Source organism: Diadema antillarum, unplaced genomic scaffold, assembly GCF_040938485.1.
Source record: "Diadema antillarum isolate AM-2024a unplaced genomic scaffold, OU_Dant_1.0 seq00001459_RagTag, whole genome shotgun sequence".
Lineage (NCBI taxonomy): Eukaryota > Metazoa > Echinodermata > Echinoidea > Diadematoida > Diadematidae > Diadema > Diadema antillarum.
Window position 1 is genome coordinate 521,567 of NW_027272204.1, and position 17,438 is coordinate 539,004.

The 17,438-nt window shown below is 38.7% G+C and overlaps 1 protein-coding gene across 1 annotated transcript in view; it reads right to left on the bottom strand.

Moving 5' to 3' along the window:
* Window positions 1–17,438, bottom strand: part of LOC139709710 (N(6)-adenosine-methyltransferase catalytic subunit METTL3-like) — a 58,567-nt gene that overhangs the window by 21,703 nt on the left and 19,426 nt on the right. The window contains exons 11-12 of the mRNA XM_071621666.1: window positions 7,512–7,659; window positions 137–315 (exon numbers count right to left, since the gene is read on the bottom strand). Coding sequence (XP_071477767.1) covers window positions 137–315; window positions 7,512–7,659 — 327 coding nt within the window. The remainder of the gene's footprint in view (window positions 1–136; window positions 316–7,511; window positions 7,660–17,438) is intronic.

The following is a 17,438-nucleotide window of genomic DNA, read 5'->3' on the forward strand; positions in this document are numbered from 1 at the left end:
ACAAACACACACTCATCATAATACATGTACAAAAACACTTAGATACAAGTACCTTCCACACAAATACACACATAAACAAACATACAAACAAACATACAAACAATGACAAGCAACACTGAGTTAAACCCTGACTTACCAGTTAGGCTGTATATTGTGGGCCCTGCCGAACAGCTCAATTTTCCTAGTTCCAGGCGACAGTCTTTCGATGAGTCCATAGATCTCGTCCGGCTTGTGGCTGGTCTGACGCACCTCGGCCACAATGACATCACAGTCGAGGCCCTTGTTGAAGTTTTTTGGGTTACCCTTGATGCCACACTGTTCATAGAAAGTGAGTTCAGTGACCACATTTTGCTTTTGTTTAGTTTATCAGGGCTCGACATATGTAGTGGCCAGGTGGCCCAGGCCCACCAAAAATTGATGTTGGGCCATCAAATCTTTCTTTTGTTGGCCCAATTGGGCAGCTAAAATCCAAAATACAGTTTTGAATTTCCTATTATTTCGGGCCCCTACATTTCTTTTTCGGGCAATCAAAATTCCAATTCAAAAATTTTAGTGGCCTGAATGGGCCAAAGTGAAAAAAGTTGCTGTCGAGCCCTGTTCAGATATACTTTTCAGTACTGATAGAACTGCAAGATTCACTCTAATCGCCATCACACTGGCAAAACTTCTCAAAGTTCAAGTTCTGAAAGTTTAAGTCTTTGAATTTTGGCCAGCATGAAAGCTAACTTCCCCGAAACTTCTTGCGAAGCTCCCAGCTAAAACTATGGACATTTCTTGAACCACCTCCAATCTTTTCAAAGTTTGTGCAGTTTGAACACACACAGATTAAACTTCATGAAATTTGTCATGTGACCAGTTTCGAATACTTTTTGCATTTATTGGTCATCTGTCAGATTGAGCATGCTTTTTTTGTTCTTTGTTGTGCATTGATCAAATTTCGAGAATTTATCAAGAACTGAAACTTTGAGGAGTTTAGCTGCTACTGTGAATGATCAATATGATCATGCAAACTCCATGAAGTGTTCTCAAATTAAATTTCTTGTAGTTTTGCAAGTCAGACTATGGCTTTTGATTAAAGTCACAATGGTTTGACTTTATACATAGAGTCCAGTTGATGTAACAGTTATGATAGTGGTAGAATTTCAGTCGTTACGTGTAGACTTTCACAAAACTTGTGTGATTGTGGTAGAATCACAGTGGTTGTGGGTATACTTTTACAAAAATTGCATCAGTTGTAATATTACAAACAAATGCAAAAGTAGTGGTAGTGACAGCAGCACTAGAAGTGGCAGCAAGTGGTAATCAGTTCATTTGAAACCAGCCCTATAATAACATTTTATTCTGATTGTCAACCAATGCACATACATAGAGTAAACAATATTGACTTCTCAATGCAGTTCTGGTATAAGAGAGAAAATTTCAAATTAGCATTCAATTAACCAAATCAAGTGCTATAAATCTTATCGATGAGAGAAATCTTATGTCACTAGGGCTTCTGTCTCGGGTCATGCTTTCCCATGAGAATTCGTGCAAGATTTTTCTGGATTGGATTGGATTTTGGATTTATTTATTCAATACTCCATAAAAACCATACAAACAAACAGAGAAAATACACTACATATAAGTACAAATACATTACATTTAAATTCATGTCGTCAAATTTGTATAAAATAACTGATATGACTGCAACGGATACAGAATATAAACGTCAACATAAGAAATCATGAAGCATTAGGAACTTGACAGGAAGGCGGTGCCTTATATGAAGCCAAGTCCTTTAACATGTACCAAACGAATATCATATATATTACAAAGTTACAAACAGCAGCACAAAAAAAAAAAAAAAACAAAAACAAAAACAAAAACAAAACAAAACATAGACACACAAACACATTAAACAAAAAGTATATGTATAATCTTATCAAAAATATTTTTATGATACATTTATTCTAAAGATTGTCTGTCACTTAAATACTGCTTAAGATGGGTTTTAAAAATCGTAAAAGTCTGACTTGACTTTATTTCCTCTGGTAACTCATTCCATATTTTCGGTCCATTATAAAATATTGACTTTTGATACGAGCTTAATCTTACAAATGGCAAGTGATAATTAAAAAAGTTTCTTGTTATACATGTATGCACCTGGCTATTGAGCTTAAAGTAATTAATTAATACTCCAGGTAGCATATTATGAGAACATGAAAACATAAATATTGCACTTTGATATATATACATATTATAAATATTAAGAATTTTCAGACGATCAAATATTAGCATTGTATGAGCACGGTAATCGCTATGAGATACAATTCTGATTGCTTTCTTTTGTAATTTAAAAAGCCTCAACATATTTTGTTCACTACAGTTTGCCCAGATTTGTATACAATAATTCAAATAAGGCAGAATTAGAGAATTATACAATAATAATAAAACTTCTTTTGGATACGAATAAAATCTATACAATAAACCAATATTTTTTGCAAGTTTGTTGCAGACAACATCAGTGTGCTGGTTCCAAGACAGTTTTTCATCAATTATTACACCCAAAAACTTAACATATGGAACACGTTTAATAAAAACATCATTGATTTTAATATAAACAAAATCATTGTGTACTTTTTTGTTTGAAAATAACATAAAATTTGTTTTATTTATATTAAGAACAAGCTTATTTATATCTAACCAATAAACTAGCTTTTTTAATTCACTTGCAAATTGTTCCTGTAATATTTGTATATCAGAATTGGACATGAACACACTGGTGTCATCTGCATATAAAATAAACTTTAAACGATCAGACACATTACATATATCATTAATATACAGAATGAATAACAAAGGGCCTAATATAGACCCCTGTGGAACACCACACTTAATTGTCTTTTGATTAGAGGTATAACCATTAATTGATACATATTGTTTACGATTATCCAAATAACTTTGAAACCATTTGTATACAATACCTCTCATACCATAACAATAAAGTTTATCTAAAAGAATATGATGATCAAGGGAATCAAAAGCCTTACTAAGATCTAAAAATAATCCAATAGTTATTTCTTTTTTTTCCAATGCATTCAATATTTTGTAAAGAAAGTCAACTAATGCATAAGATACACAATACTTTGGCCTAAACCCAAATTGATTGTCAGTTATAATATTACACTTTTCTAAAAAATCTATTACTCGATTAAAAACACATCTTTCGAGAACTTTTGAAAATAAAGGAAGAATAGATATAGGGCGATAATTTGATATATCGTCCTTAGATTCATTTTTATGAATGGGTATAACTTTTGCAATTTTTAAATTATTAGGAACTTCACCAGTTGACATAGATAAATTACAAATTTCACATAAAGGAATACAAAGAATATGAATAACTTTTTTAATAGGCAGAACACCAATTTCATCATGCCCAGGACTTTTACCATTTTGAATATTACTAACAATCCGGATTATTTCATCAGGAGAACATGGCTCAAAGAAAATACTACTTGCATTTCTTTTAATATTACTCATATAATTACCAACTCGTTTACAAGATGAGGCAAGTTTGGGCCCAATATCAATAAAAAACTGATTAAAAGCAGAACATATATCATCTTGCCCAGTTACAGTTTTACTATTGCACTTTAATACATTAGGGAGGGCATTTGACTTCTTTCTTGTACCAAGCATATCATTAACTATATTCCACACTTTTTTCATACTACCTGTAGCTGATTCAAATTTGTTTCTAAAATACAAAATCTTAGCCTTCTTTATTTCTTTTGATACCATATTTCTGTATTGCTTGTACCTAAAACATCTGTACTCAGTTGGATTTTTAACATACTTCCTGTACAATATACATTTTTTGTTACAAAGTTTACGTAATGACGTGTTAAACCACGGCTTATGCATATACTTTTTCTTATTTGTAACACGCTTGACAGGAAAGCAATCATAATATATTTTGGTCAACTTTTCAATAAAATCATTATAAGCATCATTTGAGTTATCATGTGTAATATTCCAACACGTGTTGCTAACCACTTGAACAAATTTCTCACAATTCATAGAATTAATATCACGTGTAAAAAAAATATCTGAATCACTATTATTTTTCAATAAGATGTTGCTCACAGAAAAAACAGGAAAATGATCACTTACATCTGCTAAGAGTACACCTGCAACTTCTTGATCAAGAACGTTGGTAAAGATGTTGTCAAGTAATGTTGCTGACTGGGGTGTAACACGTGTTGGAATATGAATCAAAGGGTATAAACTATTTGACATGCATAAATCTAAAAAATTATTTACATGATGACAAACAGATATCTCCAATAAATTCAAATTAAAATCACCTAACAAATACACAGATTTATTTTCAGCATTAATAACATGCAGAATATTATCCATTGATTCTAAAAAAGAATTTACACATTGGTTTGGTGGCCGATATATAACACCTACTATAACATTATGACATTGAGTCTTGAATTCAATAAATAATGATTCTATATATGGTTCATTAGTATCCAAATCTGTTCTAGGTATAAATGATAATTTTTTATTAATGTATATTCCAACACCACCTCCTCGTTTATTTCTTCTTCCTTTAGCTAAAAATGTATAATTTTCAATATCAAATAAAGAGTCACTCTCATATAGCCAGGTTTCTGTGACAGCTATTGTGGAAAACTGCATCCTTAGCATATCAAGTGTGGACTGCAAATTATCAAAATTTTTACGCATACTCCTACAGTTAAAATGAATGGTTGAAAATCTGCTATAAATATTTTCATGATAAAAAACATCAGATATATCTGTATTGAACTGGTCATAAGTGTAAAAAAACTGATCAGACCCTTCTTTTTCTTCACTTTTATCAAATGGAGATAAATACTCAGACAATCCTATACCATTACTGACATCACTATTGACAGAATCAAAATAAGTTTGAGTTTGATATTCAGACATTTACCTAATACACTACACATAAAACACACAGATTAAAAGTAATGAGTCACAAGGATTCACAATGATACATTATAGATATCAAGAAATACCCAAAGCAAATATCTAAAAAAAAAGCCACGGGGAGGCTATGAAGGCAGTTTAATGATCATTAACAATTATATTTCACGGCATGTTTGTTGAAAAAAGGAACACATAGAAAATCTACTCAGCATACTTTGTCCACTGTAGCCATACATCTGTATACAGCTATAGAGAGAGAGGGGGGAAAATGGAGAGGAAGAAAGATTTTGAAAAGAAAGAAAGAGAGAGAGAGAGAGAGAAAAAAAAAAAAGCATGGCATAACATACACTACATGGTGTATTTCAAACTCAAAAATATACAGATCAAATACATGAATAGGTACCTGCAGTGTTATGCATTTTTTCAAATCATAGTTTTGTGAGATCGTCTTTGCACTTTATCAGTCGTTTGGTAGATCTTCCATTGCTTGCAGGGATCAGGACAAAGACGCGACCATCTACAGTCCAAGCTGTTGTCACTTTCTCATGTCCTTGGGCCTCCAGAAGCAGATCGCGATTCCTGGAAGTAAGGTCTTCGTGGATGGTGGTTCCACTTCCTTTCAGCCTGCGACGATGCAGTATCAACTTCTGCCGAGCTCGGTATGAGGAAAGTTTCACGATGATTCCTCTGCTCCTATCACCAGTGGGTTGTTTGCCGACTCGGTGGCTGCGATCAATGTCTGCGACACTGAGATCCACTCCAATCCTTTTGGCAACATCAAGAACAACCTGGTCTGTACTTTCGTTGGGGCGTTGAGGAACACCGAAGATCCTTAAGCAATTTCTTCTTGAGTACTGCTCAAGGTCATTCACAGTTGTTTGAAGCATGTTGATCATGTTGCACTTGGAGTCCAGAGCTTTCTCGAGTGACTGGATTTTCTTGTTTGCTTGGCTTTCACTTGCTGAGAGGTCCACAACAGAAGCTTCCAGAAGTTCACACCGCTCAGTGATTTTGTGCCACGAGTCATTTACTTGTGTTTGCAGGTCACTGCATATCTTGTCTGTCTTTTTCAAAGACTTTTCAAGTCGTGACAAGCATTCGTCTTGTTTTTTTATTCTTTCCACAATTTCCTCCAGTTTCTTTTCCACTGATCTTTCCACCGCTTCAGCAAGGTGTTCAGTAATAGCATCAAGAAATTCTGTGCTTTCCAATAGTTCTTTCAGAATAGATGCAATCAATTTCTTTGAAGCCATGGTGTATCGTGGAGAATACCAAGTCAAAGTAGATTTATGGGATTTTCTGAAAGAACTCACGAATTATGTTTTGATGCTGCACATATCTAGGTCATGCCGACAATGGGTAGATCCCCTACACAGTACTAGCGTCCGTGCATGCATAGCAATAATGAACGCGAAATCCGTACAGAACGTGTAAAGGAAACACCAATCTTAGTATGTGGGACAACAGTGTAGCAAGAGTCTCATTACAGGTTCTCGGAGGTTATGGAGAAGTACAAACGGTATCAAAATTCCATACCATGCAGTGGTTGATGTTACTCCCCATGTGTGGCAAAAGATTGAGATATACAGTATTATCACATTGTGATCAGGACAATCTGCAGAGAGTTCTAGAAGATGGCAAGAAACGACGATTTTCACAGCCTTCCAGTAGGGGAAACGATTCCGGACCAGCGCCCTCTTGCATATGTGTGCACTGGCTGATAACCAAACTGATATAAATGAGTGTCAGACGACGGCAGGAGTCATGTGTTGTAATTGGCAGTCTTGATGATTACTGGCTAAACAAACAAAGACGAGCGAAAGATCCCATGTTAATTTGTCTCGAAGGTTTCATCCTTGGCCATCCAGGGGTGCACAACACATCAATTCACATCAATTCACAAGCAAGCATCTGCTATAAAACCCACTTTCAAGGCAAAAATCGAAATGCATTTTGCACGCAAAAAAAAAATAGATGTTGGATGCCAGACATTTAGACGAACTGCCAACAATCTACATGTCAACACCAAGTCTTCGTGAAAATGCTAGATGGAGCAATTCATTCATGGACAACTGTCACTCTCATCTTGAAATTAATACTGGAAGTTCTGACTGCAAGCCATACATGTGAGTTATAAAGCAAGCCTCAGATTGCAACATGGCACTATTTGACTTGATCGTGTCAAATCCCTTTAAGATGTTTCTGTTTCCATTGTATCATCTGACAATGGTCAACCACATGACTGCATCCACTATCATATTTTCAAAACAAAATGCTGCTGGGAATAGCAGTGTTGGAGATAGATATTTTGTTGTGTGCCCGGAAGAATGACCCAAACACATGGCAGGCCTGTAAGTAAAACATGCGATTCACGTGCATTCACGTCGACAATTTCTTGACCTTCAAGACATCTTTACCATTCAGTGAACAAAGCAGAATAAGGGTTGAGTTTAAATTCAATTCATTCAGTTTGTCTTTGTTTGCATTTGTTTGATTGTTTGTTTGTTTGTTTGTCTGTGTTTGTATGTTGGTACAGGCGACCCTACCAGGCAGTGTTCCTTTCCGTGATTCAGCCAGTGACCCGTTCTGCCGGTGCGGATCAGCCGCTGCAGCTGGTTGGTCTTCACCCAGATGAGCTCCTCCACCTGGTTGTAACCCCAAAGCTGTAGGCACTCCCGACCCAGCTCCATGGCTCTGAAAGATCAGCAGCATCACAAACCATCATGGTTAATTGGGAAAATTGGATCCGTTTGTTGCTTCATACAAAAAATAATACTTGTCCCTGGGGTGACAAGACCTCGTATCTCTGAAAATTCATGATTTTGGACATTGAGATTTTGTCACCCTAAACACACACACACACACACAAACAAACAAACAAACAAACAAATAAACACAAGCACCTGAGCATGCATGCATGCTTTGCAAAACTCGACAAAGTTAGGTCACAACAGCTTCAAGTTATTTCCTATGTCACCACTCTCTCTCTCTCATCAACAGACACAAACACACATCAAACACATCAAACAGGTCATTTTGAGTCCTTGATAAACAACATTCTGATTCCAGGAGTCAGACTAACCACTCACTGTCATTTCTGCTTTCTCTGTCTTTCTCTTACATGCAGACATACAGACATACAGACATACATACATATAGACCGATTCGGGTTCGTTGAGGGCAGCAGACAATTTGTGGCACTGGGCACAGCCACTAGCTCAAAATTCACTTTGCCCTCTGCATTTACCAATACAAGATCTTTAGGTCATGACCTATAAAGAATCCACCCAACTTTTGACCCGAATGTGGATGAGGTGGAAGCCACCAAACCCACTTTGGATGTGCTCAACGGAAGAGTGGGACTGGTATTCCGAAGATTGTTATGGCAACCTTTTTTTACCTCCTCTCCAGCCTAAACCACAATCACGGTTGAGTAATGATGCTTTCAGCGCATCTCTCTTTGAACAAAAAAAAATAATACTTGTCCCTGGGGTGACAAGACCTCGTATCTCAATTGGTATATATCGAAGAACCTCCTGACTGTATTTTGAATATCAAATACAATGTTAATGTAATTCCAAACAATATTTTTACACTATTTGATGTCATCACGGAAGTCATTTTGTGAAAATGTTGCAACAACAAAAAAGCCTTTTTGCTCTCCTGAAAATGCATGATTTTGGACGTTGAGATTTTGTCACCCTAAACACACACACACACACAAACAAACAAACAAACAAACAAACACAAGCAACAGAGCATGCATGCATGCTTTGCAAAACTCGACAAAGTTACGTCACAACAGCTTCAAGTTATTTCCTAAGTCACCACTCTCTCTCTCTCATCAACAGACACAAACACACATCAAACAGGTCATTTTGAGTCCTTGATAAACAACATTCTGATTCCAGGAGTCAGACTAACCACTCACTGTCATTTCTGCTTTCTCTGTCTTTCTCTTACATACAGACATACATACATATAGACTAATTCGGGTTCGCTGAGGGCAGCAGACAATTTGTGGCACTGGGCGCAGCCACTAGCTCAAATTGCGGTGTCCCAGCCTACCCCCCCTCCTCTCCCCCACCCCCCGGGCAACATGTTTATCGCGCACTTGTAGCAGGAGTACGCGCACTTGTTACAAAGGTTCGCGCGCTAAGCAAGCGTTCGTGCACTCAGTACGAGACGCCTATTGGCTAAAACAACCATGCATCAGTTTTTCATTCCATGCGCATGCTTATGTAGGGAGGGGTTGGGGGAGTTGGCCAGGACACCGCAGTAATGGCGCTGCCCATGCCGATAATACACAAACCGCCTCACAGAATCGGTCTATATACAAAATTGTCCCTGGGGTGACAAGACCCAACATCTCAAAATCAGGAAGAGAGAGAGAGAAAGAAAAAACCCTGTCATTTTCACAACATTTTCACAACATTTTCACAAAATAACTTCCTTGTTGACTTGAAATGATGCACAAACACTCCTTTGTATTACAAAAACAATCGTTTTAATTTTAGATTCAAATCAGTATTTTTGATATTCAAAATTGAGTCATGCGTTGTTGTTTTTTTTTCTTGTCTTAGATGTCATGTTACCCCAGGGACTATACACAAATATGGTAAGCAACTTATGTACATTTGCATTGCACAGAATTCTTGGATTTTATCTTAATTTGTAGATGGGTTTGCCCAAAGAAAAAAAAATTTTGTTATGCTGCTTAGCTGACTCCCTCAGCCTCTTACTCCATGCATCTTTATACTCATTTAATGACAATCTAGAGGTGTTACAGGTGTTGTAATGTGTCACAGCTTTATATTTGCTTTGGTTATCAGGCAGGAAAAAAAGGAATTTAATTAGATCTTATTGGAAAAAAAAACTGAAATGGCATTTGAATTTGAATTTGAGTTTGAGCTTGAATATGAATTTGAACTTGAGTTTAAAGGGTGTGTACAGTTCTGGTCGAGGCGAGGATTTAGCTTTTAACGTTTTGCGAGATATTCAGAAACCACTCTATGAGATGTCAAAGAGCATGCAATTCTAAGGGGTATTATAAGTTTATTTGATGAAAATCGGTTTTGAAATGGCTGAGATATCCAAAAACAAGGTGAAACAAAGAGATACTAATAAAGTTGTGGCCTGTTGCCTTTTATTATTATCACTTTTTTTTGGATATCTCAGCCATTTGGAAACCCTGAAGCCCTTACCTAGTGCCATCACATAAAGCAAACAGAATCGAAATCGGGTTAGAAATGGTGAAGGAGTAGCATTTTGTAGCCAATGTACAATAAAGGTAAAAAATCAAGGTCAAAGGTCAAAGAAGTCAAAGGTCAAAATTCTGTGTAGAAGTTTTGAAGCCCTCACCTAGTGCCATCACATAAAGCAAACGGAATTGAAATCGGGTTAGAAATGGCGAAGGAGTAGCATTTTGTTGCAAAATGTACAATTTAGGTCAAAAATCAGGGTCAAAGGTCAAAGAAGTCAAAGGTCAAAATTCTGTGTAGACCTTTTGAAGCCCTTACCTAGTGCCATCACATAAAGCAAACAGAATCGAAATCGGGTTAGAAATGGTGAAGGAGTAGCATTTTGTAGCCAATGTACAATAAAGGTTAAAAAATCAAGGTCAAAGGTCAAAATTCTGTGTAGAAGTTTTGAAGCCCTCACCTAGTGCCATCACATAAAGCAAACGGAATCGAAATCGGGTTAGAAATGGCGAAGGAGTAGCATTTTGTAGCAAAATGTACAATTTAGGTCAAAAATCAGGGTCAAAGGTCAAAGAAGTCAAAGGTCAAAATTCTGTGTAGAGGTTTTGAAGCCCTTAACTAGTGCCATCACATAAAGCAAACGGAATTGATATCGGGTTAGAAATGGCGAAGGAGTAGCATTTTGTAGCAAAATGTACAATATAGGTCAAAGGTCAAGGTCAAAGGTCACAACTGAAATTCTGTGTAGAAGTTTCAAAGCTCCTACATAGTGCTATCATATAAAGCAAACAGAATCAAAATTGGCTCATAAATGACAGATAAGCAGCAAATTGAAGATTTTGATCACACACGGACACACGGACGGACACACACACGGACACACACACGTACGGAGCCCGTTTCATAGTCCCCTGCTCGAACTCGTTCGGCGGGGACAATAAACGTTGAATCCTTCTTAAAATTACAGGCTCTTTCATATTTTATAAGAAGTTTCTCATTATCTCACTTAGGAATTGTTCAAAACATGAATCCCTCACCTCAACCAGTACTGTACAGTCCCTTTAAAGACACTCAGTCGTGGCGAGTGGTTTGTGCGGCACGGAGACGAACGCAACACGCTGCCTCCCCCATTCTGTATCAAATGTAGTGACCCCCGAATGAGAATAGCGCTGGCTCAGTGGGTCAGCGAAAATACGGTAGGCTACAAGAGAGCTCCCTGTGCTTATCTCCTAACCCAAAATGGCTGTCCCAGCGAGCCACGAGAGCTTCCGAATGGACGCACACTCTCAGTGCGCATGCACATGAAGAGAGGCCGAAAGAGCCACGCGTCTTCTGGCCTCTCTCCTCCAATCACCGCAGCTCGCGGTGACAATATTTGTGTATGATGCGTACACGCACACAAACACACACAAACACACACACACACACGCCGCAGCGTCTTCTGGCCTCTCTCCTCCAATCACCGCAGCTCGCGGTGACAATGTTTGTGTATGATGCGTACACACACACACGCACACACACACACACTTGTCTCAGTGGTAGCATTGCGCAATTGCATGCACAAACTTCGGTCGTTCGGAGTTTACGTACCATTAGGGATGGCCATCGGCTGCCTTTAAGTTTGAGTTTGAGCTCGAACATGAATTTCAATTTGGGTTCAAGTTTGAGTTTGAGTTGAAGTGAAATTTGCAGTTTGTTACTCTTTCCAGCTGCAGTTGCTGAACATCCCATAGTCAGGGTTTATTTCACTCCTGCATCATCAGCTACACTTGTCACATTCTCTATGTGCCCCTTTTAATACATACCTAATATGTTTTTCCACCTTGTCTGAGCTCAAAACTCCAAAAGTACAAACAACAAGTAAAGATATACTGAACTATGCATGGTCATGTCTAAAATGAACCTTCAAAAACAACAGTCACCGTGGAAGATTGCAGTTTTAGTACAAGGTTAGTCATACTTTATGATCACTATCTTGTTATAATCTTTTTTGCTTTGTTTTTGTTATTACATACAGCTTTCTTTTAATTCACTTTGCCCTCTGCATTTACCAATACAAGATCTTTAGGTCATGACCTATAAAGAATCCACCCAACTTTTGACCCGAATGTGGATGAGGTGGAAGCCACCAAACCCACTTTGGATGTGCTCAACGGAAGAGTGGGACTGGCATTCCGGAGATTGTTATCATGGCAACCTTGTTTTACCTCCTCTCCAGCCTAAACCACAATCATGGTTGAGTAATGATGCTTTCAGCGCATCTCTCTTTGAACAAGCTCGTAAAAGTTGCAAACTGGGGTTCTGCAACATGAGCATGTATGAATGGGTGGTGGAGGGGGGCTGGGGCGATGTGTCTTTTGGCTGGTTTGCATCTCGTACGACACCTGGACGCGCCCCTCAATTGGTTGATGGGGCTCATACCATATCTTGGAGTGCACTGATTGGATGGTTCGCAAAATGGCTTCACATTTAATGGATGTCTTATCTGCCCTGGAGAACTATGCATTAACTACCTAAAAGAGTGGTTAGCTATTTTTAGATTGATCATTTTCTCTCTTTCTTGCTATCTGTATCTCCATTCATATTTGTTTTGTTTTTTTGTACTTCTGTAACTTTTCCTCTTTCCTACCCACGCACACACTTGCAATACAGTAAATAAAAAAGAACATATTCAAACCTACCCTATATATCATTGACAGTTTTTAGATCTCATCCCACACTCTGAAGCCATATAACGTAACAAATGGTGGTTTTGTTTGTTTGCATAATAAGGAACGTTCTGGAATTTCACGCATGAACACTTGCAATGATTTGGATGGTACATTCTCAGCCCTCCCCCCCCCCTTCAATAAGTCACTTTCTACACAATACTGCCCCAAGAGGCAACAGCAATGCAGGAAATTTAATTAAGAACCTCAAAATCGATGCTGCAATCTCGACAAACCTGCTCGGCCTAAGACGGGTAAGTAAGAAAAGGGAGCAAGGACACACAAATGATACCACTACATGTAGAAGCATCCTACAGAATGTTCATGAGCTATGAAGAACTCTGCATTACGTGACATCACAACCCTTCAAAAATCACACACCATTATGACTTGCATTGAGACCAGAAAGTCATTAGACTCACTGGCAATGCAGCTTTTCTGGAAAGGACTCGAGTGAAAGCCCAAAAATAGTCAGAGAAACAGATTTGAAAGCAATATACTTGGGTGACCCGCACCTCGTCATAGTTAATGTTTGCGCATATTTGAATCACATTTCGCCACTGAAATTCTTTGAAATCCAACTCACATACAGTAAAAATGCTGAAAATTCCAATGGAATCACAAGTTCACTGATCGATATCGAAAATTTGCAGCTATCGTCGTCAAACGCGAACGATGCGAAAAAGTTACGCGCTAAGGAAGGGGCCCGCAACTCGTCACCCGCGCTCCCATAGACAAAGCACGTAAAAGACGTGTGCGGGTGACCGTGATACTCCCATAGACATACACGTAAAAGATGCGTGCGGGGACAGTGGTGATACTTATAACATGTATTCCGATTAAATTTCAGATTTTCGCGAAAAAATGTTCGGTTTTCACCACAATTTGCGTGGTTGTGGTAGCCCTCCATAGTTTCAAGCGTACTGAACACAGTCCCGGGCATAAATTTTTGTTTAGTGGGCTTAAAACAATTTTAAGCGGGGTGACGGTATTCGGGCCCCTGACGAGGTGCAGGTACCTCACTATACCATGAAATGCTTCGAAATGAGATTCTGGACGCACAGTTATGCTAACATCCAGCCAGCCTAAACATCCTAAACATTATGTGGAATATGGCACCTCAGATCCTGCTCTGCTCACATTGGGAGGCAATTGGATATTTGAACAAAAAATAAACACCTGTCTGGATACATTGCAACAAGTACACTAAACTGTCATCATGGTATGTAGCTCAATTATCTACTCTGAAATCCAAGCAGCATATCACCTCCCAGCTCCCTATACATTAAACATGTGATTTAACACAGCACACGTGAAGGAAAACATACTAAAGATGGCATTGGTGTACAAATAACTAGCGATAGACATTTAACCTCTCAAGTTTTGTGCTAAACAGGGCACATGATGAAAATGAGAACAAGGAAAAGTAGAAATTACGCGGTGCGTAATATATGTCCCCGACGGAAGTAGCATTTTGTAAGAAAATGTGCAATATAGGTAAAAAATCAAGGTCAAAGGTCAAAGAAGTCAAAGGTCAAAATTCTGTGTAGAAGTTTTGAAGCCCTCACCTAGTGCCATCACATAAAGCAAATGGAATCGAAATTGGGTTAGAAATGGCGAAGGAGTAGCATTTTGTAGCCAATGTACAATATAGGTCAAAAATCAAGGTCAAAGGTCAAAGAAGACAAAGGTCAAATTCTGTGTACAAGTTTTGAAGCCCTCACCTAGTGCTATCACATAAAGCAAACGGAATCGAAATCGGGTTAGAAATGGCGAAGGAGTAGCATTTTGTAGCAAAATGCACAATATAGGTCAAAAATCAAGGTCAAAGGTCAAAGAAGCCAACCAAAGGTCAAAATTCTGTGTAGAAGTTTTGAAGCCCTCAACTAGTGCCATCATATAAAGCAAACGGAATCGAAATCGGGTTAAAAATGGCAAAGGAGTAGCATTTTGTAGCAAAATGTACAATACAGGTCAAAAAATCAAGGTCAAAGGTCAAAGAAGTCAAAGGTCAAAATTCTGTGTAGAAGTTTTGAAGCCCTCACCTAGTGCCATCACATAAAGCAAACGGAATCGAAATCGGGTTAGAAATGGCGAAGGAGTAGCATTTTGTAGCAAAATGTACAATACAGGTCAAAAATCAAGGTCAAAGGTCAAAGAAGTCAAAGGTCAAAATTCTGTGTAGAAGTTTTGAAGCCCTCACCTAGTGCCATCACATAAAGCAAACGGAATCGAAATCGGGTTAGAAATGGCGAAGGAGTAGCATTTTGTAGCAAAATGTACAATATAGGTCAAAGGTCAAGGTCAAAGGTCACGACTGAAATTCTGTGTAGAAGTTTCAAAGCTCGCATGTAGTGCTATCATATAAAGCAAACAGAATCAAAATTGGCTCATAAATGACAGAGAAGTAGCAAATTAAAGATTTTGATCACACACGGACGCACACACGGACGCACACACGGACGGACGGACGGACGGACGGACGGACGGACACACGGACACACACACGTACGGAGCCCGTTTCATAGTCCCCTACTCGAACTCGTTCGGCGGGGACAACAAAAGGAGGAAACAAAAACCACATAAAGAGGCCAGAAATCTTTAAAACACAGTGTGTGGCAGCTCACCGAGCCCTCCAGTCACGTCACACGAGCAACTTCTCTCAATCCGCTATTAATGTCAACCGCAAACAGGATTTACTGTCTTCCACCCGGGAGTGGAGGGGGGAAGAGAGTTCAAGTGGGACAACATTCTTCTGAGGATTACCCAGCCCTGGGGACTCCTTGGCCCGTGGAGTCGGGCGACACCAGGTGGACTTAAGGTGTCTGCTTGCAGGTGCTTCAAATTTCCTCCTCCTTCAAACACCACACTGCTAATTGTACCACTTCTCTAGGGGGGTTAAAGGTCGGGCACTTGACCCGGTAACGACCTCCAAGTCAGAGGTTCTCCATTGGGGCATGTTCTTGGCCCATGCATTCCTCTCCTGCCTAATGAGAAGAGCATGGTCTTCTAGGGATGGGGGTTGGCACGGTTTGACAGCACTGAGACACCTGCAGCATAAACAAGGAGCTTATGGGAATTTAGTCAGGGGTCAAGGGTACTGACATTTTCAAGGTTGGCCTATGAATTATGTTTTGGCACAGATGCAGTGTGTGTGTGTGTGTGTGTGTGTGTGTGTGTGTGAGAGAGAGAGAGAGAGACAGAGAGGGAAAGATATAGTTATCTGCCACATGGAATCTTGACAGATAGTAATGTTACGGTTAACTGACTTTGATAATGGGTAGGGGAGCAGTAAAAATTTTACACGGAACTCCAGTGCCTTCACGCTTGAATGATGTCATGAATGTTAATATGTTAATAAGGAAACACATTTGTCTCTCTTTTCCTATCCACTTTCTGCCCGTCATCCTTTCAAAATTATTCTCACATGGAAAAGTGGATATAGACAATTTTACTGCAAAGTGCTTTGTTGCAATTGTCAGCTCTGAGGAAAAGGGGATTATTTTGTCGTTTTGTTTGTCTTGTTTTGTTTATTTGCTTTTGATGGGGGGGGGGGCAAGAATAGGGTGTGAAAAAGCACAGCAAGTATAGGTACAATGTAGGTAATGAAAGTTGTGTTTGGACAATATCTAAAGAAAGCCTTTTTCTACTAATTCTGTATGCTAAATTGAGCTTCTGCACTTTTACAGCACTGGTTTGTGAATTACTGAACCTCTTCTAGTGAGTATTCTCAAAGACGCTTGATAACTCACATACACTAAAAAGCAGTGGGTTGGCAGTTGCAATGGGGAAAATCTGTGTTTGCTGATGCCGCAACACAGTTTGCATGCATACGAAACTAGGTCTAGTTGACGGTACTTTTGAGGATCAGCGAAAGTGTCCCTTCTCCCTCAGCATGCGCTCAGAGCTTGGCAGAAAGAAAAGAAAAAATTGCTGTGATGCATGGAAACATTGCATTGAATGCAACAGTAGTTGTGTTGTGTCACAACCAGTGCAGTGTGTATGTACACACATTGACGTATTAACTCGTTCCATATGGGAACCTGGTGGCTTGTGTATCAAGTCTATGGAGATTTCAGAATTCAGTATGGAAAGGGTTATGTGACGCACTGTAGCTCTGTATCCTGCAATCATTGTTAATAGTTGCTCGAAGTCAACGTAAAAAACCCAGCTATTTTTTTCCTTCTCATTATCATGATAATTCCAAAGGAAGTGTGAATTCTCAACAAACTGTTTTGTTTTAAAAATTGCTAGAAACAAGATTGCATCTCTTGTAAAGACTATTCGTATTACAGGGATTTAAGCAGGGGTCTAACAGCATGGCATCAGGGCCATAATATGACTGGTAGTTACTTGATATTGCAATCCAAGTGAGCTGGCCTTGGACAGTGTGTGCATGGTCAATGTTTGCTTCTTTTTTTTTTCAATATTTTCACAATCAAGAGCCTATTTGCTATCAAAATTTGTGAAAATAAAACCATCACAAAAATGACAGTGTACAGTACATGACTAAAGAGATGTTAGATTACCCGAGTTCTAAATACTGGCCTACATTTTTTCAAAT